Below are 21,737 nucleotides of genomic sequence, written 5' to 3' on the forward strand. Positions count from 1 at the left end.
TGAGAAGTTACACACTGGATGCTGAGTAAAACTGTGGGACCCCTGCTAAGACATAATCAGATTAATTAATCAGTTGGCTTTTAAAAATTTCTTATTCCATGGTTTTTATGTGTATGTATCTCAACATGGCTAGAGATGCTGTCGTTTGAGTACTATTGTCTGTTGTAGAAATGTGACATATTTTCTGATGGCAGACCTTTATATGACAGGATTTTTGAAAGACCTGGATAGTATCGTCTCAAGAGTCATTATGTGCATTTCAGACTTTGTTCCCCATAAATGGTAGAAGGGATATAAAAGTCTTCAGGCTCAGTTTCTGCTTTTTTCTTTCTTACCAAAGAGATGGAAAGAGCTGTATTTTGGGCCACAGCCTCAGCTACACGATCTTGTTTCCAGGTCCTTCAGTGAGGTGGGTGTAAGGGAGAAGGAAAGGCTCGGGGAGACTGGAGAAATAAATGTGAAAAATTAATGATTTTAGATAAGGAGAAAAGAAAGTATGTTTTATGCTTCCCTCATAGAGAAGGAAGAAAGTTTTCCTTTGAGGGAAAACTTTGTGTATGTACAGTGTAAGTGTTGGTGCCTTTAACTCTTGATACCTGTACTGCTTCTGTCCTGCCATCTCTTTCTTCATTCAGTGGGCATACAGCATTGGCTGTGCTTGACTCTCAGACACAAGGTGAGAGGCATTTGGGATTCCCCAGCCTGCACAGTTCCTCTTTTCAGATTCTCAATACAGGGTATTTGTGTGCTGGTCTCAACAATGATTCTAAACATAAGTCTTTCCAGAAGTCACTTAACCCCAAGGTACATGCAAGAGATTAACAACACTTTTGAGAAGTGCAGGCCAGAATTTGCAACTTCTGTTGATTTATGTAATCATATAGTTAAACAGGGGTCTAAGATGAAGAAACATCTGTTACTGCTCTAATGTGGTCTTCTTTGGACATTGGCTTTGCATCTGGGAAAATCCCTAAGGCAGCAAAATTTAAAACTTGCTGTGGATCCAGCAGGTGGTGTTTTGAGGGTCAAGGTCTCACCTACTTATTTGTATGATAGCTTGTGACTAGATTTCGAATTTGCCAAAGAACATACATGTTAAACACATCCCGTTACTTAAACCCAAAATGGATGAAGAATAGGTAAACAGTAAAACTCACTTATCTTATGAAATACCCTATATACTTTCTTTGCTCCTGCTGAAGATTTTGATCAAACACTTTTTCATAATGAAAGATTGATGATACTTATGTCTAAAATATGATATTCAGAAGGGGCTGTTCTAAGGCAAACTATTTTCCTAAAGTGCTCCATTGTGTCTGGCCTAAAGCAGATGGGCAGCACCAGAAATTTGCTGCAGCTTTCTAGAGAAAATGTAACAATTCAATGTCTTTAAGGGCTGTAACTCTGTCATTACTGGGGATTCCTGTCTTTGCATCGTTCTACTATGTGCGTGCTTGTTCTGGAATTAGGAAGTCTGGGTTTAGTTATAAAGGTTTAATTATACTTCAGGTTTGTGTTGGGTCAATTCTCAACCTGTGCTTGAGCTGGTGAAACCTTACAGTAAGACAGTGCCTTAGAGAGGCACCTGCACTAGGTGGGCTAAATCATGTATATGTTGGCGCTAGGCACAAATTCTAATGCAACTGTTGTCTGAAACATCAGTCAAGACAAGGCTCCATCCATCTTTAGTTTTATTTAAGCCATGTGGAGGCTTTACTCTCTTCTGTATAGCCAGAAACCAACCACTGTATTCCTAAGAAACAAGATGAAGGTTTGAACCATACCCAGTTTAATGAGAAACTCTACAACTGAGCCATAGCCATGTCTGTTAAATATGTATAGAGGAAAGGCTGGTATCAAACATCTCATTATTTTGTAGCTCTACCTATTGTAATTGGTTTTTCTCCCTTTTTGTGCCAGATCCTGTAATAAATTAGTGCCAAATATCAGTTGTAAAATGTTTAATTATTCAGTAGTAATAACAGAGGATTTGCTATAAGTGATACCTTTTTTCTTGCAGGCCTTCATTACTTCAAAAACATTGTGTTAGTAGGATCTCTGCAGGATCGTTACGTTCCTTATCACTCTGCCCGCATTGAGATGTGTAAAACAGCTTTAAAGGATAAACAATCAGGTAATAAATGCCCTGCAAAATAAACAGACCGCTCAGGTTAAAACCTCACACATATCAATCTCCTCCCATTTAATTTTGGCTGCTTAACTGAGGCAGCTCTATTATGTGTTTGGAAACTTTGGGCTTACTTTGTAGTAGTAGTAGAGGGAGAAAATCCACGTGGAGGCTGACTTGCTTTCTGTATCTGTCCTGTGTTGTTACATGCAGATGGAGATGAGACTGAACAGGTTTCTAGCTCACTGACTTCGCTGAAAGTTAGGTGAGATAGACACAGCCCTTGAGGTACTATTTCATGAACAGGAAGGACAAATAAGTTTGATTTTTGAGGATATCAAACTGTAGCAGCAAGTCCTGGGCTGTATTTAGCTGTGGCTTAATAATAGCACTGAAAAAAAGGTAATTTTTCCATAATCAGTTAGGGTCAGTTGTTGTACTTACCGTTGAGATATCCTAGCACAATTGCATTCTACTATTATATATTGACAAATAACTTTTATGTAATGCAATAAATTAATACCGATAAATACATTCTCACTATAAATGTACAAATACTAAAATGCATAGCTTCCAATTATTTTTCCAACATTTCTAGAGGGAATTAAACTTTCTTTATATTCTATCTCAACAGAACCACAGCATAACACATTTCAATACTTCTCTTACTCTGGAATGTGTTCATTCTGAGTTCAAGGTCAAAGAATTGTGTTTGTTTCTGTCAATTCACAGAGTACAACTTTTCTTTTCCTCTACAGGACCAATTTATGCTGAAATGATCCAGAACCTGCTTCTGCCAGTTCTTCAAAACAAGGAATGTAATTTGGTTCGTTATAATGTAATTAATGCATTACCCAATACAGCAGATTCTCTGATAGGGAGAGCTGCACACATTGCTGTTCTTGATTCAGAAATATTTTTAGAAAAATTCTTTCTTGTTGCTGCCCTAAAATATTTTCAGTAGAGAAAAGCATTGTCAGAAACTTGGTTATTACCTCATTAACAGATGAATTCAGATAATGTGTGGTGTTAAAGTATAGCTGCAGCTGTATTTTAAGAGATATTTATACTTTTTATATGGAAGATAATTTATATCATCCACACTTAGGGCTTTTTAACATCAACTTTACTTTCTAGGTAATGTGACTGTGCAATATTTTTTTATTTTGTTCTTTTTACTTTTCTATTACTTTTTCTTAATTTTGGGTACCTAATTATTTGGAGATTAAAGCACAGTGTGTACTTTTGTTTGGTTGGTTATTGGCTCTCAGACAACAGAAGTCAATGTTACTTGGCTACATTTTACAAGAGGCTTTAGATGCCAAAAATAAATTGGATTTTAAAATTCTAACAATGTCTTACGTGTTCACTTGTCGTATTTTAGCACTGTAGAAGTTTAACTGGAAACACAATGAGCTGCTAAAATACTGGATATTTGAAAATTACTATATCTGCTACAGCTTAACAGTTTTCTACAAAATCATTACTGTCATTGTTAAATATGTTATGCCTGTGGGAATATTTTTTCTGCTGATCTCAAAAACATGTTAGTTTACATACTCCAATTTTATGACTGGAACTTTGATTTTCAGAAGCAAATGGCAACTAAGGATTTTTGAATGTTCAGTGATAGCTGCCTTCAAATAATTGGGGTTTTGCAAACTGTATTAAGATGGTTCCTTACTCTGTCAGTTCTTCAGATGAACATGGACAATTTTATGAGGACTTCCTTGTATATACTTAAAATAAATAAATGTTATAAATTTCTGCAATACTTTTATGAATTTAAACAATTTTTAAATATTGTTAAAATGTTTTATTGACTATAAAGTATTGTAAATATAAATCAATACATCTTCAAATGAGACTATTGTAAACTTTACCTGTTTAGTGACACAGATAAAATGTTTTTGATATACAGGATGTTAAAGATCTGACTTTCTACTGGTGCTGAATAGCATTGTTTGGTTTCTTCTTCCTTCCCTTTTCTCTGGTTCAAACAATAGTTCGCTAAAGGTGGGGGAAAAGAGTTATATGTGCATTCACTAATTGTACACTAATTGTAATGAACATTTTTTGAAAAATATAAATTCGTTGTATAATGCATGTTTATTTTTAGCATTGTGTTATTGCATCTAGTGTTAATAAAATGAACAAATTACTCTAATGAAAGCAATTAAAGAAACTGAAATGTTCTGCTAATTACCAAAATTCTGGGGAGGCTTTTTGTATATAATTAATAATTTTGTACTTTGGAAATTAATAGAGCAATAACAGTTGAAGTGATTATATCTGTAGATTAAACGTCTATAATAATAGATGAAGTGATTTTGCATTTGATATGGAATGTTGTTTAATAGTCTTTGTAATATATGGGGGGGTTCCCTATAACTTACAAGATGCTGAAATTAGTGTCTGAGTATCTACAGTTCACCAACGAATACACTGCAGAGTGTTTTGTTAGAGTTGTGTTAGGCAAGTCCTCATGACACAAAGGTATCTTTAATATGTTTTTACTATTACAATGCCTATTTTTATTTTTAATTTTGTATTATGATGTTGCTATTAAGCTCTAAATGTTTAAATTATGTTCTGTTATATCAACTGTCTTTTATGTAACAGTATTATTGGATTTTGCTACTAGCTCAACTTTGAATAGCTGTTGAAGGGAGCTGAAGTTATAAAATATTCCTTGATTCACAATTAAGACTTTAAACTGTTCTTAGGAAACAAGTATTTAGATGGTTCTGTCACTATTGAAAAAAGTCTGTCTTGCTTTCCGTCTCTGGAAATCTGAACATGTAAAGCATACTTTTGTGATCAGGAAAGCAAAAGTATCATGACAGAAATAGCCACTTTTTTTTTTCTTTTTTTTTTCCTTTTTTTTTTGTGGGGGGAGGTGGTAACAGTAGGTCCTATCTATTTAAAGTAGTTTGAATTAGGTTTGTTCTTTGAGGAAAATGGATAGTGCAAGACATCATGTGATATCTGTATGTAAGTATCTTAAGGACCAGGGCAAATTAAGAAAACAGTAAATTCATTCTCTCTTCCTTAATTTTTATTGCTTAGTCCATATGTGGTCTGGTAGCCTGTCGGGACCCAGGACATCTCTGGATGCCCTGGATGTCTCAAAGCCCTGGCAGGGGCTCGGAGACCCTGGCAGGAAGCCAAAGACACCTGGAAATTCGACCTTAATTCATGGAGCAAATTGCCAACCTTATATGAAGAACTACAGGCCACAAAAGTTTAAGTAGGAATCACAGGGTGAAGGAAAAAATTTTGGAACACTGTACAGGGGGGTATTGTATGTTGTACAGGGGGGTTTGAAATTCTGTACATGGGGGTCAAGGGTTCTAAGATGGAGGAATTTGGGCGTGCCCTGTCCTTCTTCTTTCTTCTCCTTGGCATCCATGTTCAGGATGATGTTGGCATGTGTGGATTGGTTCATAGAGAAAGTGCACTTGCCAACAAGGGCAGAAAGTATTGGAAATTAAAGGTAAATATCTAATACGTAGTTTTCATTATAAAAGAGACAACCGCCCCGTGGGCAAGAGAGAGTGCCCTTGGCTGTCTTGCTGATCAGACCTCGGCTGGACAGACAGAAAAACTTTGTAGATAAGGAACAATAAACTCAACTGAAGACCGAAAAGCAAGAGTCCAGACTCCTTCTTCAGAGCGTGGTCTGCCCAGAACCACCTTTTCCCGTGCTGGGGCAGAGACCACTGGCAGCCGACCCTGGCAGTAGCCCTCTCAGTACTGTCGTTTTTGTGAGGGCTGTTTGACATCCCAAAGGAATGTGCCATCTGACTGTAGTGAGAGACGTGACGACCCCAACGTGTCCTTGAAGCATAGGAAGCTCACTTTTACTTACAGACCCTATGGTCACTTGCAGTTGCTCTCTGAGCAACACATGTAGGCTGGGATATTTTGGACAACTGTGCGTGTGTTGCCTGGCATGTTCCCCCTATTCCCGCAGTTTTGTACCTTCTCTTTCCTAGACCTAAATACAGACATGTGTACCCGTAAGTCAGTGTCATCTGATGCAGTAGAAGCTCTAAAGTGCTGCTACGCACCGTCTCACCACTCTTCTGTTTGAACGAGGGCTTCATCTTCCTTTATAGTGACCTCTCCTTCATGCAGGTATCCTGCAGCTGCTTCAAAGAGAATTATGCTGCTTACAGAATGAGAGGTACGAACTGAGGTCTTAACATTCCTTTAACTGTCAGTCTCTTGCTCCCTGAAGGCAGTAAGCTGGTACTGTTACTTCAAAAAGCTCTCAGTGATATAATTAGGAGATCACTGCACCAAATGACAGTGTCTGAACCTCTGTTTCCATGTTGTGTATATAAATTAATTCCTTGGGTTGTGTTTGAATTCTTGATACAAACTAAACTTTCTGTTACTGTAAATCTAGGCATTGCTACTACTTTGGAAAACGAGTTCATGTTATACTGGAAATCACCAGGATTTGCAGCAGAGCCAAGAGATTTGACGTTGATGGAAAACTTACTCTGTAACCACAAAACAACCTTGTTTCCAAGCCAGCTGTATTTGCTTAGCCCTAACCAGGTGTGGTGTTCAGATAACCGAGGTTCTCGGTGTGGTCTCGGAGGCAGAGGGGGCATTCAGGCAGTGTCAGTGCACTCGCTGCCCAGGGCTGTGCTGCTTGTGCTTTGCAGGCAGTCTCCAAGACCAGTACATCTGGCTCCTCTGAACTGACCTGCTGCAAGCTGTGCTCGCTGTAAGCCTTTTATTCCCCACGTTCTAGAACAGCAAAGCTAAGTACAATATTGTTTGTGTCATCTTGCAAAGGAAGCTGCAGTGCAAGAGATAAATGATCGGTAAACAGAGGAAGGAAAACAAGAAAACAGTCCATTTAATCACAAAGTTGAAAATTCCTGTGGTGTATGCTACAATTGTTTTTACCAGTGTTAAGATTTATTACCTCCTTAGCCAAAAGATCTAGAAATGAATAATTCAGGAGTTACAAGTGAATTTTTACAGCAATACAATAAAGACAAGAAATATGTTTTGAAGACAGTTAATTTTTAGGTGGATAAGCAGTACCTCAGTAGTCTTGCACTGCTACCATTTGAAATTTGACATGCGTGCTTGTATGTACAATGTATGCATAAATGTATAATTTTTCATGGATTGTGTTAAGTGATTTAGGAGCAGAGCTTACTATTACTTGGTGTCTGCTGGCAGCTTGGTAAGTTTATTTTAAGGGAAGGATTTCATGTTTTTATTGTACTGAAGATATGAATAATAAGTTCTTGAACTTTGACAAGATCTGTTTAGGTTTTCTCCTTGCTGCTTTCAGGCAGAGTATTTTTTCCTGCATTCATCTTTTTTCTCTCTGATCTAATGCCCATGTCTTGTTGTTAGGATAACAAGAGGATAAAGGAAAAGGTTTCCATTATTTTCAGTCTCTAATGTCTAATTAACCATGTTATAACAGGCTGATTGAGAAAATGTCACTCGTAAGCCAGTCAGTTAAATTTAATTACTTTCAGTATGTAGGTATTGCCAGATGCAGCTCCAATAAATTCCAGGAAGTGCTGCTGCTCTTTAATTTACCAAGATTTACTTTCTTAAAGCTTTCAGATGTGAACCAAAAATGCTATTTAGATTCAGATCTCCAAGTTATCTTCTTCAGGTTGGTATCTGTGTACACTGAATTCTGTTTTATCTAAGAACAAGGTTAGCTGGAGAAGTTTAAAGCGCAACAAAAAGCAAAAGTTGCCATACTCAAAACATTAACTGTAATTAACTGGAACACCACTCCATGAACATGTTATAAGTAACAGAGTTAGGTTTATACTGAGCACTAAAAGAAACTTCAGTGCTTAAAGTCAGAAACTGGAAAGATGCTGTCTGAAAGCACAAACGCTGTCTGTACATCACTATGGTGTTAGCCGAAGTTCCTTCATGTCCTTAGCAGTCTTTGTGTATCATTTGAACAATGTACTATTTTTTTATTATTAAAAGAAAACCAAACAACAAAAACAACAAAACAAAACAAAAAAAAAAAAAAAAACAAAAAAAAAAAAAAAAACAAACTAGCTGGACTACACTAGACATTGAGGGGAAAACGGGCTCCTGCAGCGCTAAACGCTTCACATTGAAGAAAGAAGACGTCTTTGCTCCACGTTGGCCTGGGAGTGTATAGAAGAGCATCTCTGTGATCCTGTAGCTGCCTTCATCGGGACCGTGGCTCCCCAGGGGCCGTTCGCCTCTGTTTGCCGGAGCCGGGGAGCAGCGCAGGGCCACGGGGGGAGCTTGAGGCCGCTGAAGCCGCCCCGCTCGGGGCAGCGTGAGGCCGCTGAAGCCGCCCCGCTCGGGGGATCGTGAGGCCGCTGAAGCCGCCCCGCTCGGGGGATCGTGAGGCCGCTGAAGCCGCCCCGCTCGGGGGATCGTGAGGCCGCTGAAGCCGCCCCGCTCGGGGCAGCGTGAGGCCGCTGAAGCCGCCCCGCTCGGGGCAGCGTGAGGCCGCTGAAGCCGCCCCGCTCGGGGCCGCGCTCGCCGCCTGCCCCCGGCTGGAGCCGCCGCCGCCTTGGGCGCCTGCGCGGCGGCGCTGCCCGCCCCGCACGGCTCCGTCCCGGCCATGGCTCTGCGGCTGCTGCGCGGCGCGCCCGGGGCAGCGAGTAAGAGGCGGGCGGGGGGCGGGAGGGCCCGGGCTGTGCCGCGGGGGGTTCCCCGGCTCCCCTGCCCTTCCTCCCGCAGGAACTGACGAGCGAGGGGACGGGGCGGGCGCCGCCCGGGGCTGCTGGCGCTGGCGGGGCTGGAGAGCGCCCAAGATGGCGGCGGGCGAGGAGTGTGGCGCGCCCCGCCTCCTCAGCCCGCGGGGCCGGGGGCTGTCGCAGCTCTCCCCGCACCTTCCGTGGCCCTGCGGTTTCCCTGCTCTTAACCCCTTTCCTCTCGCCCTTTCGATATTGACAGTCTCGCCTGTACTGTAAACCTACTGCTGTCGGGCAACTCTGTTATTGCGGAGGTTTTCTTGCCCTGTCATTGCTTCGTACTTCTTAAGGACAGCAAAATGTTAAAGAGTGATGTAACTTTTGGAGAATAGCTGGAGGAAGCGTGCTGTGGACCTGGAAGTCACTGGTCCGTTCCATTCACCTGAGGAAATTCAGCTGGTTTGTTTATAGAGAAGTAAGATAGATTGGATAACAGCCTGTCCCACAGGCCTCAGCTTGGGCTGTTTGTTGGGTGCTTCCCTCTCCTCAGAAGCTGAGGTTCTGTGCTGCTGTTGATACGATGCACTTAAACAAACCTGTATGTTAATGGAAGAGCTGTTAAAAATTTTTGTTAGATGTTTGTGCTCTGTTTGGGTGTCAGATTCATGGCAAGATGTGGCTAATGCTCTAATCCTCTGAGCATCCCAATGTGTGCCCAAATCCCACTGCATGGATGGCTTTGTTAGGATAAATCACATGCTGTGGGCCATTTCAAAAGATGGAATATTGCAGTGCAGCAACTTTAAAGAATTGGGATTTTCAACTCCAAGTGCAGTTATATAATTAATAAGCAGTAGGGCATTGTGACACTATGTAAAAGAGGAGGGAATCAAAGGTCAGTTTGTACAATGTGGTTTACTAATGTTGATAGTTCATCTCATCTTTTTCCGAGATGCTTAATGTTGAACTTCTGTCACCTCTCTGTCAAGAAGACTGTATTTTGGTCAAGAATATCAAGTAAATCTATCAAGGAAAATGGGGTTTGCCTCTTCTGTAGTGACTGAGATAATAAATTTTATACTGGCACCTTAATCTGTTTTTTATTTTAATTTGGACTGGAATACCTGCTATAATTGAATTTTCTTGCTAGCTTTCCGATTCTAGCTTACTGAAGAATGACAAGAAGCTTGTCAGGAGTAGAAAGACCCAATATTTGCAGCAGATTGGATCCTTTACTGTTGATTGTTTGTTACACCATGCTTTACTCCTTTGGGGCATTGGCAGCAGTTGGCAGACATAATACAGTTTATGTGACTTCAGGGTTTGATATTAAAGATGTGGTATTTTGAAATGAATGAATATGCTGATTCTGGGAATACAAGTGATTTGCTAGTTGGTGTATATTAAAGTGAGTCAAATTGACTACTTGACAAGGCTTCCCGATTCAGTCTCCTGAGGAAAGCAGAATCAAAGTTCTTTCAGGTACTTTGCTGATACAGGGAGGATTTCTGATTGAATCTTGCTTCTTAAGAAATGTCAGAACTGCTTTAGGTGTCTGTCCACAGCCAAAATATTTTTAGTGGATAGTTTATGCTCACTGTGAACATTTACATTTGGCTTTTTTAACCAAAATGTTAGTAGGAGTTTAAAGGAAAAAAAGTTAATGCTTTTAATGATAGCATTTGTATGCAGTTACATAATTGAACTTAAACATGCTCAAAGTTTTTCCTGCTTTTGACTACCAGCTGAATTATTTTACCATCCTAAGGGAAACCCAGCTATCTTCTGCCGACATTCTGGAAAACCTGTTACTAAGGGAACGTTTTATTTTTTTAAACTTTCCTTTGGGAAAGCAGAAGCTTATTCTGACTAAAAAGCTGCTGGAAGTGAGCCAAGATATGGAAATCAGCAGGTTTCATGGGGGAGGTTAAGATTTCTCTTGGAAAACAGACTGTACTGGTCTATGCTAGCATAATTACTGTTTAAGAGTCTAAAATACAAGAAAGTAACAGCAAAGATAAGTTCAGGCAGTTTAAAATACACTGTTAATGTGAACTGAGTTATACAACTAACACAATTTTGCCTACATCTGTTTCTAGAGCCAAAAATAATTATCTGTGCTGATAACACTCAAGGTGTTCTTGAGTTGAATGTTAAATAATTTTTAGAGTTTGTTTTCCTGCCTTCCTCTCCCTCATCCCTGAAGTAGTTTTTTTCCAGTGGTGCTCTGGACAGTCAGAGCATTACTCAGTGTTAAACTCCCACATTTATGCTAGACATGTCCATTTGCTTGATAGAGTCATCACTGCTTTGCCACTCACGAAGCAGCTCCAGCTCTAAGCCAGGAGGAAGATCTGAACCTGCTAAGCAGCCACTAAGGAAACCAAAGTTACCAGTGGGGAGGTTTGATGAACCAGAAGAGTCCAGTATGGAGAAGGAACCCCTGGAAAGTAAGTAATGTTTCACAAAATTGGAAGCTGTGTTTTAGAGGCAAGCCTGCGAGGTGCTGTGCTGATGTCAGTTTAAGACAGTGACAGACATTCAGCACTCTTTAGAATCATTTTCTAAGCTTACTGGTTCTGAAAAACAAACCAGAGGCAGGGCAGTGGGCATGAGTTGCAGCAAATGGTGCACCAGGGGAGAAAAACCTTCAGAACAACTGTGATCAAACCTTGTAGCAAGTCGCACAGAGAACCTGGGCTCCCGCTGCTCTTGAAGATAAGCAAATTTTCCTAGGTGTCCTGACTTAGTACCAGCCCTGCCTTTAGCAGGGGTACCTTCCAGGGAAACAGGCTGCTCAAAGCCCAGTCCAGCCTGGCCTTGAACATTTCCAGGGATGGGGCATCCACAGCCTCTCTGAACAACTTGTTGCAGTGCCTCACCATCCTCACAGTAAAGAATTTCTTTCTAATAACTAATCTAAACCTAGCCTCTTTTATTTTAAAGCCAGTCTCCCTTGTCCTGTCACTACCTGCCCTCTCTCTCCAGCTTTTTTACAGGCCCTCTTCAGGTACTGGAAGGCTTCTAAAAGGTCTTCCCAGAGCCTTCTCTTCTGCAGGCTGAAGAACCCCAATTGTCTCAGTCTTCTCTCAGTCTGCCTTAATAGGAGAGGTACACCAGTCCTGTGATTGTCTTAGTGGCCTTCTCTGGACTTGTTCCAACAGGTCCACCTCTTTCTTGTGTTGGGAACTCCACAGCTGAACACAGTACTCTGGGTGGGGTTTGGGGGTTTTTTGTGTTTTTTTTTTAACAAGTATTTATGATAAAAGAACTTTCACAAAGGCAATGCAAAGAATAATTTTTAACAATTTGCAGCAAATTAAACACAAGCTTCTTCTCCCAACATCTTCATGAATTAAGCATTAACCAGTTGATGGAATATTTTCTTCTTATTCTTCTATATACAGAATATATTCTGCCTTACCATGTAAACAGGAAGCCAAGTCTGAAAACACTGACATCCTGAGGAAAAGAAATACAGACTGATCTATAGTCTCCAAAAGGAAGGCAGCAGAGTGCCATTGGAAGCAGAATTTCCTTCATCTGTAGGTAGTACTTCATTAAATCCCTCCAGCACATTAATGTGCCCTTCTGTACAGTGGTAATTGCTTCAATTCTTGGGATGTAGCCTTGGATAAACTTGGATAAAGTCATTTTCCAGAACTGGATGTGATACTGTCTCACGAGAGCAGATCCACTCACCTCCAGAAAATTAAAAGGTAGCGTGGCTGTCACATCTGCCAGGGACTCCATATTCAACATCCAGGCAAGTCAGTCCCATGCATAGTTCAGTCCATGGGGATGTGCCCCTTCTTTAATTCCATAAGGCCTCCACAGTTAAATGACAGCAGCATAACGACTAATTATTCCTTACATTCATTTAGGAAACTAATCGTGTTCTTCCACCTTAGAATCCTTAATTTCATATCCAAAATCCTCAGATACTCTTTAACAAAAGCCCCCTCTTTTCATACAGGCTAAAATGGCACTTTTTTGTGCAGCAGAACTAATAAAAGGTCTCCTACTCCAGAGTGTATTACCCTGAGGCCACCACAGCCATTGGGAAAGCTGCATCATGGTGAAGAGCTGCTTCTGCTTCTCCTTCTTTCACAAATTTCTCTGCAAGTTTGTCATTGTATTGTTGTATTATTCTTGTATTATAGAATCATCTCCAATTTCAGATTGTGGCTCACTCGAGAACAAACTCACAGTTGGAGTTGCTGTGTAAGCAGCTGTTTCATTCTCATCTTTTTATTCGCAGGAAAATCAATACCATCACTGCTTCGTTTAAAAGATGCATAATCAATATATTTTGTTATTTGCTTAGGTATTCCAGGTTTGGAGCAAGACTCAAGGTCTCTTTAGTTGCACCTGTATTTTTTACATGTAGCACTAGCAATAGCCTGTTGTATTACTAGGAAAAAACTAAGAGTTGAAGCTGGATTTAGAATATTCGCTGCTCTGTAGCTGTCATGGAGAAATCTTTTGAGCATCTGCATCCACTGTCAGCACATGAGTAGTGCTTTGATATTGGGATGTTGACATGTACAAAATAATACCAGGTTCATTTGCACCCCTTGTACTGCCAGAGGTGCTCAGGTACTGATGTTTCTTTTCCTGGTTGGCATCAGTTATGAAACAGGTATCCCGCTGTGTCATCCTGTATAGCCTGTAGCTGTATGAGTTTCCTCCATCGCTTTTCTTTTTGTCTGCTGTCCAGAATTTCTTGTCTTGTTGTTGTCTTTTCTCATTTTCAGCCTTACATCTCGTTACCTGTGCTGCCCACCCAGACTGAGTTAGGGATATGACTGGGGGAGTCCCACGTTAGGTGTATAAGTGGGAAGCTCTGGAGAATCAGTGTGGCAAGGGGCATGTGGGGCACTGTGAGTTTCTGGGAGCCCCGCAGTCTAGTGTAGGATGAGACTCAGCCTAGGATGGTGCTGTGCCCCAAGTACTTCATGGCTTGATGGCCTGAGTTAACTATTCTTAGGAGATGGCCCTGAGTAAAGGTGCACTGAGTAGTGTAAGAATGTTGGCTGAGGTACAGAAGGCTCTGTGGTGTTTATGAAAGTAGCATGAGCTGGCAGTGTGCTTCCCTTTTGTCGCAGGGTAGGGGGTTGGATGAAAAGCTGAACATGATCTGGCAGTGTGTCATTGCAGCCCAGAAAACCAAATCCTGGACTGTATCAAAAGCAGTGGGGCCAGCAGGTCAGGGGAGGTGATTCTCCCCCTCTGCCCTCATGAGACCTTACCTGGAGTGCTGCATCCAGCTGTGGAGTCCTCAGCACAAGAAAGGCATAGACCTGTTTGAATGGGTCCAGAGGAGGGACATAAAGATCATCAAAGGACTAGAGCTTCTCTCCTGCCAGGACAGGCTGAGAGCTGGGGTTGCTCAGCCTTAAGAAGAGAAGGCTTTGGGAAGATCTAATTGTGGCCTTCTGATGTCTAAAGGGAGTTCAGTACCTTAAGGGGGTTTATAAAATGTAGGGAAGGAGTTTTTGTACAAGCAGATAGTGACAGCCCGAGGGGCAGGGGTTCTAAATTGAAGGAAGGCAGGCTTAGATTAGATGTTAGGAAGAAACTCTTTACACTGAGGGTGGTGAACCATTAGAACAGGCTGCCCAGTGAACCTGTGGGTGCCCCATTCCTGGAAGTGTTCAGGGTTAGGTTGGGTGGGTCAGCCATCCAACTTGGATGTTTTAACTACACGACCAACAGAATCTTGACTAAAATTCAAGCTAAAATTAAAACAGAGTACTTAAATTAGAGAGGTAAACAGCAAGTGATACCTGGGGTTTTAGATTTCTTGAACATAAGTACAGTGTACCTGAATGATGGAAGTTCTGACTTGAGAAACTGTGGTCCTTTAATGCCTCTGGACATTCAGTGCCTTCTTTATTTGCATAATAAACAGTATAATGTTATATCTATATTTGTATCTAGATCTATATATACATAATATATATGATAATATATATTGCAGTCGAAAAACTGAAATTATTTTGTAGGGCTCTGGGAAATAATTAGCTCAATGTTGCCTTTCAAAACAAAAAATAATTTATTTTGCCTTTGAAAATGAAACTACAAGGAAAATAAATGATAGCATCTTTATATTTGTCAGCATTATAGAAATTTTAATGATCTTTCTCTGTTATTTTAGAATTCCCTGATGGAATCAATCCTACTACAAAAGAGAGGGGTGGACCCAGAGGGCCTGAACCTACGCGTTTTGGAGACTGGGAAAGAAAAGGACGTTGTATAGATTTCTAGTATTTAAATGTCTGTATTGCTAATAAAATATTTGAGGTTGCTAAAAAATATAATGTACAGAAAAAAGTCTCACCTGGATTTGTCGTGGAGCTTATTGTTTCTGTCATGCCACCACATTCTGTCATGTGATGAATTTTCTTAATAATGCAGTGTAATTAAACGCAGTGCTGCAGCTCAGATTATGGAGCTGTTAGTGGCTCAATGTCTGCCTGATCTTTAATACTATTTACACTGTGCAATTATAAATGCAAATGTAGTGGTGTGAAATTGGTAGTCAGGAGCTTATTGAGATGTATAAGGACTTGTATTTCTTAATGTATGTAAAGATTTATGTGGTGTTGTAAAAGTGTTGAAAGAACTTCGCATTTCATGAACCTGAACACCATTCGTCAAAGGTAGAACCAACTCTGAGATCAGTGGGTCCCTGATTTCATACAGTGGCTCCCTGGTAAAAAAAAGCCTCTTTACTCAAGAACCTTCTCTCTGTCCCTATTGCAGTGGGTTGGGTGTTTTTTCCTATTTGTAGGGAAGGGACAGTCTTGTCTCTGAATGAGGACTGTAAGTAGCACAATGGAAATGGAGACTTAAATTTTGGAGAGGGTCAGTTCTTGATTGTTGAGGTGCTCTATTTGCAATTCTAGAACACTGTCCTTTATCACCTGTCTTCTTCATGCTACTTGCATTATCTTTTCTTTTGTAAGTGGAGGTGCCCTTTTGCACATGGGCTAAATGCTGCTTGGGAAAAATACAGCATTACTGTCTGAAACCTTGTGGTCAAAGGGGACAAATTCCATTAGGTCATCTAATATTGCAGGTGTTAAAACTAAGTTATCTGGCATCAAACTAAATATCTTTCAGTCAGACTGAGCTTGGTTCTTGATTCAAGAATTTGTCTAGTCGTAAGTACTGTAGTGGAGTAGTAGTAGAGTGCAAATCTACCACGTGTGGTTACTTACTAATGAGAGTAAGTTGTCATTATTGAAATGTGAACATGTGCTCTATTTCTGTGCAAGTTCTTTTTGATAGCCTGAGCAAATGGATTTTGTCTAGTCACAGAATCATAAAAAAGGTGCAGGCTTTGCCCAGCTTTGCCTTTGCATGGTTTAACTTAACTCAAACATTAAAGTGTGTTGGTCTTGTCAGAAATCTGAGCAGCCTCCCCTAAGCTCACTTGACTGGCAGCCAGTGGGGGGGGCTCCTTGTTGAAATCTGACAGTTTGTGTATCCCGTGTGTATGTTAGAGACATTGTCTTGCTCTAGTTGTGAGTTTGGATGTTTGTCTCGCTGTGATGATTCCCTACAAAAATACTGAACCTATTCAGTTATAGGTTTCTACCAAATACCTCACTGACACGAAAAATGAGATTGATGAAAGCCTGTTTCTCATAAAAGGTGTTAATTAGTGGTAATTTGGAACCTTTAAATTCTGCAGCATGGCTTGGATATTGGAAAATTGGCTTGTATTTATATGTGATTCATTCTGATTTCCCTTCTGTATAGTGACAGATATTTTCAAAATCTGTTGACATTTTCAATTACCTAAAGATAGGCTGGGTCAGCTGTCTTTAATTTGTTAATTATTTCTAGTCATGTTTTGCCTTTTTAGTTGCTGGTATATTGGAAAATACTTTCTCACACAACACATCACCTTTTCAAATAGGAAGTGGAAATTTTAGTTGGAAGCTTGTGCCTTTTCTGCATCATTATTAATAGGCTTAATATCTTAATTGGTAAAGAAGCAGTAAAATACTGCAGTTATTTTATTTTTTAATTCTTAGTCTTCTTCATGGATTGTTGCATTACTTCATTATCTTCTCATACCAGGTTTTACCCTTCCCAGCACACACTCCATGCATGTTTACGTAGTTGCACTTCTTGGCATTCCTGATTTTCAAATCTAATTAGTTTCCTCAGTTCTGACTGCAGGTGCATTCCTCCCTGGATGCAGACTTACACTGTTTTGATATAGCATAAGAAGAACTGGTCTCACATTTCCATAATTTTCCTTATATTTCAGTTGCTTATCTTCATTCTCCCTCAGCTTTGTGATTAAGGGCTGACCCAAGTGCTGTCCAGGCCCCTGCTTGTCTTCTTCCATGCAGGTGATGACTGCTGCTGTCAGAGCTCAGGCAGGTCCTAGACACTCCATGCCAGTATCCATGATGTACCTGGATTTTGAAGATTATTTTGAGAGTGCTAGCATCTTACCAATAGGACAGAGTACCTCATAAAGGCAGGGATTTTGCTTTCCTTCAAAAAACAGGATCACAGATAATTTAGGTTGAAATAGACCTCTAAGATCATCAAGTCCAACCACTGCCAAGTCTGCCACTAAATCATGTTCTTGAGTGTCACATCTACACATCTTTTAAATACCTCCAGGGATGGTGACTCAACTGCTTCCCTGGGCAGTCTGTTTTAAGCTTGACAGCCCTTTTGTTGAAGAATTTTTTTCCTAAAATAAAAAGGCTGTTTTTAACCTGTATTATAAATTGCTAAAAAGGAATTGGTGCCTTGCATGGGAAATAGAGGATACCCCTTCAGTCTTGAGCAACTTCAGGCCTTTTTTAGCACCTTCTAGGCTGGTGCTGGTAACCAAATATTTGCTTAACTTGTTTATGGAATGTGTCAATAAGACAGAGGAAACTGAACATATAAGCAAAATAATATGTAAGAGTCAAAGTGTGAATGCCAAGGGGCCCTCTTACGTTGTCTGGCAATCTGGCATTTACCAAAAAGAGGAGCGCTGGGCTCCAGTAACAGTTAAGCACAAAATCCTATGGTGCTGCAAAATCTCTTGTGGTACCTGTCAAAAGTGATTAGGGATTGAATGTAACAATGATACAATAATATTGTAGGGTATAAACAATCATTTCTCTTTGTTTTCTTGCAGTGCCAGCAGTTAGGAAAGCAGCACTTCAGCACTTTTTTGGAGCTGTCTTCTTGCTCTTCCGAGATAATTACTATTAGCAATTTACTGGAATTTAGCATTAGGGTAAGAAAATGGCTTGGGGCATTAGCTATTAGATCAGCCATAGATATGGTTTTATTGTAAATACTGATTGATTTTTTTTTAGCTCTTTTTGTTAGTATAAACAGTGAAGAGCAGCAGGGGCTGTATCCTAACATTTTCTGTTAACTTTCTTTGAAACAAAGGAAAATTGTTGTGTGTAAGCAAATTCTTGCAGTATTGCAGGATGCTTGCTGCTCTGTTTTGTTTTCTTTAATCAAAATCTGTATGTTGTGTTTCTGCAGTAGGTTTTCTCCTTTAAACTTGCTTCTGCTACTTGGCATAGATGCATTTGGTACATTATTAAAATTATGAAGCCTTTATTGTTTGAAGGAATTGCACCATAATTACTTTATTTCAAAATACATGAAGTTTCAATTTACAGTTAAATAAAATATTTGCTATATATTGCCTTGTTTAGAAAGTATGTATTTCAGTGTTGATTTCATTAAATTGAAACACAGGATACATAACAGAATCACAGTAAAATTACCTGTGATGGTAGCATATGTTTGTAAAGCACCACAGAATGTTGTTATAAATCTTTACTATGTTTTCAGTTGACTGCAATAAATGATGACAAATTCCAGTGGTCTGTAGTGACAGATAAATTAAATGCCTTTTTATCACCCTTATTTTGGTATTCTTATTGAAAAAGCACCATACCATCTTGTTCTGAAATGTCAGGAAAAGGAGGAAAACAGCATTCATTTCTAAGAGAAGCAGCTTTGGTAGTTCTGTCTTCTTGTAATTGTTCATGAGTATCAAGGTATAACATGGTATCAGAACATAAGGAAATGGTTTGAAATGTGTTTCCACGTGCTGATAGAGTCAGAACCATGCACACTAGTGGTCACTTTCTTGCCTTTGTAAAATGCAATATAAAATACCTTTGCTTAGCTGGTGGTCAGTGTTTCATACCAAACCAGCTGAGATGTGCAGACTACATTCTAATGTGGGTATGGCTGTGCTCCCTCTTTCAGCTCCAAAACTGCTGCTTGTTTAGGGGTAGTCATGTGTAATCTTACAAAACACTTTTATTGCAGAAAGGGTGTCCCAGTAGAAGTTGAATCTAGTTACAAAATGGTAAATCCTGAGAAAAGAGCTCTATTTAAAATGAGTGCTCCGAGGAGCTGAACTAATGAAGTCTTGTTTCCTGTGAATGTTTGACACCCCCTGCAGCTTGAGCATCTTTCTCCATGTTCCTGTAGGCCAGGGGCATCTTTCTGCCCATCTTTTCCCCCTGAGAGGAGTTATTTGGACCTCTTTCCCAGCCTGATTCCACAGAGCTTTCAATAGCTTAATTCTCTTAATGTCTTTCCTTAACACCTTTTCAGAATAGGTTGGAGTTACTGACTTTGGAAGTGTGGGGGCAGTGCAGATATTGGCCTCCCATCCTTTGGAAACCAAGCTGCTGAATGACTCTGACCATATGTATTTTCTTCAGAAATACTCAGCATCTCTGCATTTTTTTGCTGTAAGAATGGGTTTTTTTCCCCTGAAATAGCATCAGAAGTGCCGTTTAAAGCTTGCAGCAGGAAAGTCTTTGACATGTATTTTCCAGGCATTAACTCTCCCAGTCAGCTACAGCCTTGTGCCTTTAAAAAAAAAAATCACATATCTTAATGCTGCCATTTTTAGGGTGAGAGTGTTCAAAGAAGCTTTTTAAGGTCCTTACTTAATACATTAATTTATATTAAAGCTGATGTACACGGCCCATCAAAACACAGCTGTAATTCTCAAATGTTAGCCTCTGACAAAAGTCAGGTGAGCTATGCAGTGGTGGTCAGGTTAATCCTAGAAGCCAGATATTGAACTATAATTAGCTGATTGTTTTAAACTTCAGTGACTTATGTAGCCATCTGTGCTTCCTTCCTAGTTGTAGTTCAGGGAGATGCCTCTAAAAGGTAGTCTTGTCTCAGTATGGGGAGAGTTTGTCTTTACAGGTGGTGAATGGGGGTTTTAAGGGCATCCTCCCTGCTGACTTTAAAGGCTGCCTAAACAGCTGTCCTAAGCAAGGTGTATTAGGTGTCAGTGCCCTGGTGGTGACAAGGGGAAGCCAGGGTATCCCTGAACATGTGTGAGCTACTCACTTCCTCAGAGGGGGAGGGCTGCAGTGAGGCAACAGCACCTGCAGTGCTTTTCCTGCCTGCACCCTTCCCAAACACTAGTGGCAGGGAAGGGGATGTCCAGGACCAGTTCTTAGACACCTTGTAAAAGGGAGTTACATTGTCTTACAATGAGGGGGAAAAGGCTGAAGCTAGTTCTTTAAATTCCTTCTGCCTATCCACCTCCCAAGCAAATGCCTACAGCATGATACAGCCAGGAGGGTAACACTCAAAAAACTGATAGGTGACAAGTATCTCAAGCCTACAAATTAGTTGGGATGTTTTACCTAATGAGGGTGAAGTTGTCAACCTAACAACGAAGCAGTCTTAGCTGATGTGCTGCTGAGAGGGACTTACCATCAAAATAAAACTGGCAGACTAGGAAGAAGTAATATATTTGCTCAGCAAACCTTTAGCCTGCATGACTTCCTTGTGAGAGGCTAAAGAACAAAGGATGCTGTGTTTCCAGCTACCATTCGAAAGCCGGGGAAAATTTCACCATGTCTTAAAAGACAGACAAGCAAGTGTTGCTTAGCTCAGGGAATATCCTGCTTTTGGTTTACATTTTACCCCAGAGTTTTCACTTACAAGTTCTGCAGTGTGTATGTGTGATCTTGAGCCAGATTTTTTCCCAGATGACTTTCTGAGACAGGTCTGCAGTAGCTGTTTGGTCTAGCAGACATACTGTTTCATTCTCCCAGGGTTTTTTCAGCCTGATAATGACAGCTACAGCTCTCTTATTATTAAGTTACATATTATTTAATTTCACTTTTACTTTTTGCCATCCTTGAAGTGGTTTTTTTATAGATTGTATCCTTTGTTTCTCTGTAGTAGTAACAGGGCACATCATAACATTAATCACAAATTACAGGTCTTTCTACTGCTTCCTTTCTTTGAAGGAAATCTGCTAATACGGGGGATTTTTGTATGTGAAGATCTTAGCTACAGTCAAGAAAAATAACTGGAAGTTTTCCAGTGGCATTTGACTCAAGTTTCAAATTTAAGTTCATTATTCAGTCAAAATCTAGCTATTGTGGGAAGTCAAAGATGCAAAGAGGGAGAAGGATGTCTCTAAGAAGTAGCATCAGTCTTCCTGAAAGTTTTAAACTTTCAGGACTTTAAACCCAAACTCATTTCAAGGTCTCCTCTGTGAAGGTCACTTAGCTGTCAGGTTACGTTATTCAGCTTTTTTCAGAGCACATGGCTGTGGTCCAGTCTGTCCAGTCAGGACATTCTGGTATGTCAGGACAAGCTTTTATGGTTTCAAGTCTTAGTTTGCACAGAGAAGTACCATGCTAAAGTAGTACACATCTGGCTGGTAGGTACATTGTAAGCTCACCTGTGAATGACTGCAGGCATCACAACCATCTCTGAAATGGCAGAGAGATTTGAGTAAAAGGGCTCAGAGAGCCAGGTGGGTACCTTCTGGTCCTATTATCGTCTCCATTTTGAAGATAAAATGGGATTTATTAAGAATAGAAATCTCAAAAAGGTGTCTGTACCTGCTGCTGTTTCAGGAGATGTGCTGCATCCTCTCGCCC

At 40.3% G+C, this 21,737-nt stretch overlaps 2 protein-coding genes and 1 long non-coding RNA gene across 8 annotated transcripts in view; 2 read left to right on the forward strand and 1 right to left on the reverse strand.

Moving 5' to 3' along the window:
- The window catches only part of FAM135A (family with sequence similarity 135 member A), a 79,247-nt gene extending 74,779 nt beyond the window's left edge, over window positions 1–4,468 (forward strand). For 4 of the 5 annotated variants that reach the window (XR_010358315.1, XM_064412338.1, XM_064412340.1 and 1 more), the window contains 2 exons: window positions 2,021–2,134; window positions 2,887–4,468. Coding sequence is in view for 4 of the 5 variants with exons in the window: in XM_064412338.1 (XP_064268408.1) it covers window positions 2,021–2,134; window positions 2,887–3,092 (320 nt within the window). In the remaining variant the exon portion in view is untranslated. Of the gene's footprint in view, window positions 1–2,020; window positions 2,135–2,341; window positions 2,394–2,886 lie in introns of all 5 variants that reach the window. The other variant, XM_064412341.1, reaches the window with a different exon arrangement.
- On the reverse strand, window positions 227–7,210 carry LOC135296247 (uncharacterized). The gene is made up of 4 exons (XR_010358316.1): window positions 6,202–7,210; window positions 2,263–2,519; window positions 2,007–2,146; window positions 227–443 (listed from the first exon to the last, which is right to left on the reverse strand). It is a non-coding gene; the product is annotated as an uncharacterized LOC135296247 (long non-coding RNA).
- Window positions 7,211–8,619: 1,409 nt separating this feature from the next.
- SDHAF4 (succinate dehydrogenase complex assembly factor 4) lies at window positions 8,620–18,723 on the forward strand. Of its 2 annotated transcripts, none has more exons than XM_064412344.1 (3): window positions 8,620–8,775; window positions 11,106–11,258; window positions 14,969–18,723. In XM_064412344.1, the coding sequence occupies exons 1-3, from the start codon at window positions 8,736–8,738 to the stop codon at window positions 15,076–15,078; spliced, it is 303 nt and encodes a 100-aa protein (XP_064268414.1). In that variant the 5' UTR covers window positions 8,620–8,735; the 3' UTR covers window positions 15,079–18,723. The 2 variants fall into 2 exon arrangements, with proteins under 2 accessions (XP_064268414.1, XP_064268413.1); XM_064412343.1 differs by lacking the exon at window positions 8,620–8,775 and adding an exon at window positions 9,247–9,825.
- The last annotated feature ends 3,014 nt before the right edge of the window (window positions 18,724–21,737 follow it).

The sequence above is a fragment of the Passer domesticus genome, chromosome 3 (assembly GCF_036417665.1).
Source record: "Passer domesticus isolate bPasDom1 chromosome 3, bPasDom1.hap1, whole genome shotgun sequence".
Taxonomy (NCBI): Eukaryota; Metazoa; Chordata; class Aves; order Passeriformes; family Passeridae; genus Passer; species Passer domesticus.

Coding starts and splice junctions, on each gene's coding strand:
- SDHAF4 (XM_064412343.1), top strand. CDS start 9,717: ATGTGGTTTACTAATGTTGATAGTTCATCTCATCTTTTTCCGAGATGC. Junction 9,826..11,105: donor ATTTTGGTCAAGAATATCAA/GTAAATCTATCA, acceptor TTTGCTTGATAG/AGTCATCACTGCTTTGCCAC. Junction 11,259..14,968: donor GGAGAAGGAACCCCTGGAAA/GTAAGTAATGTT, acceptor CTGTTATTTTAG/AATTCCCTGATGGAATCAAT.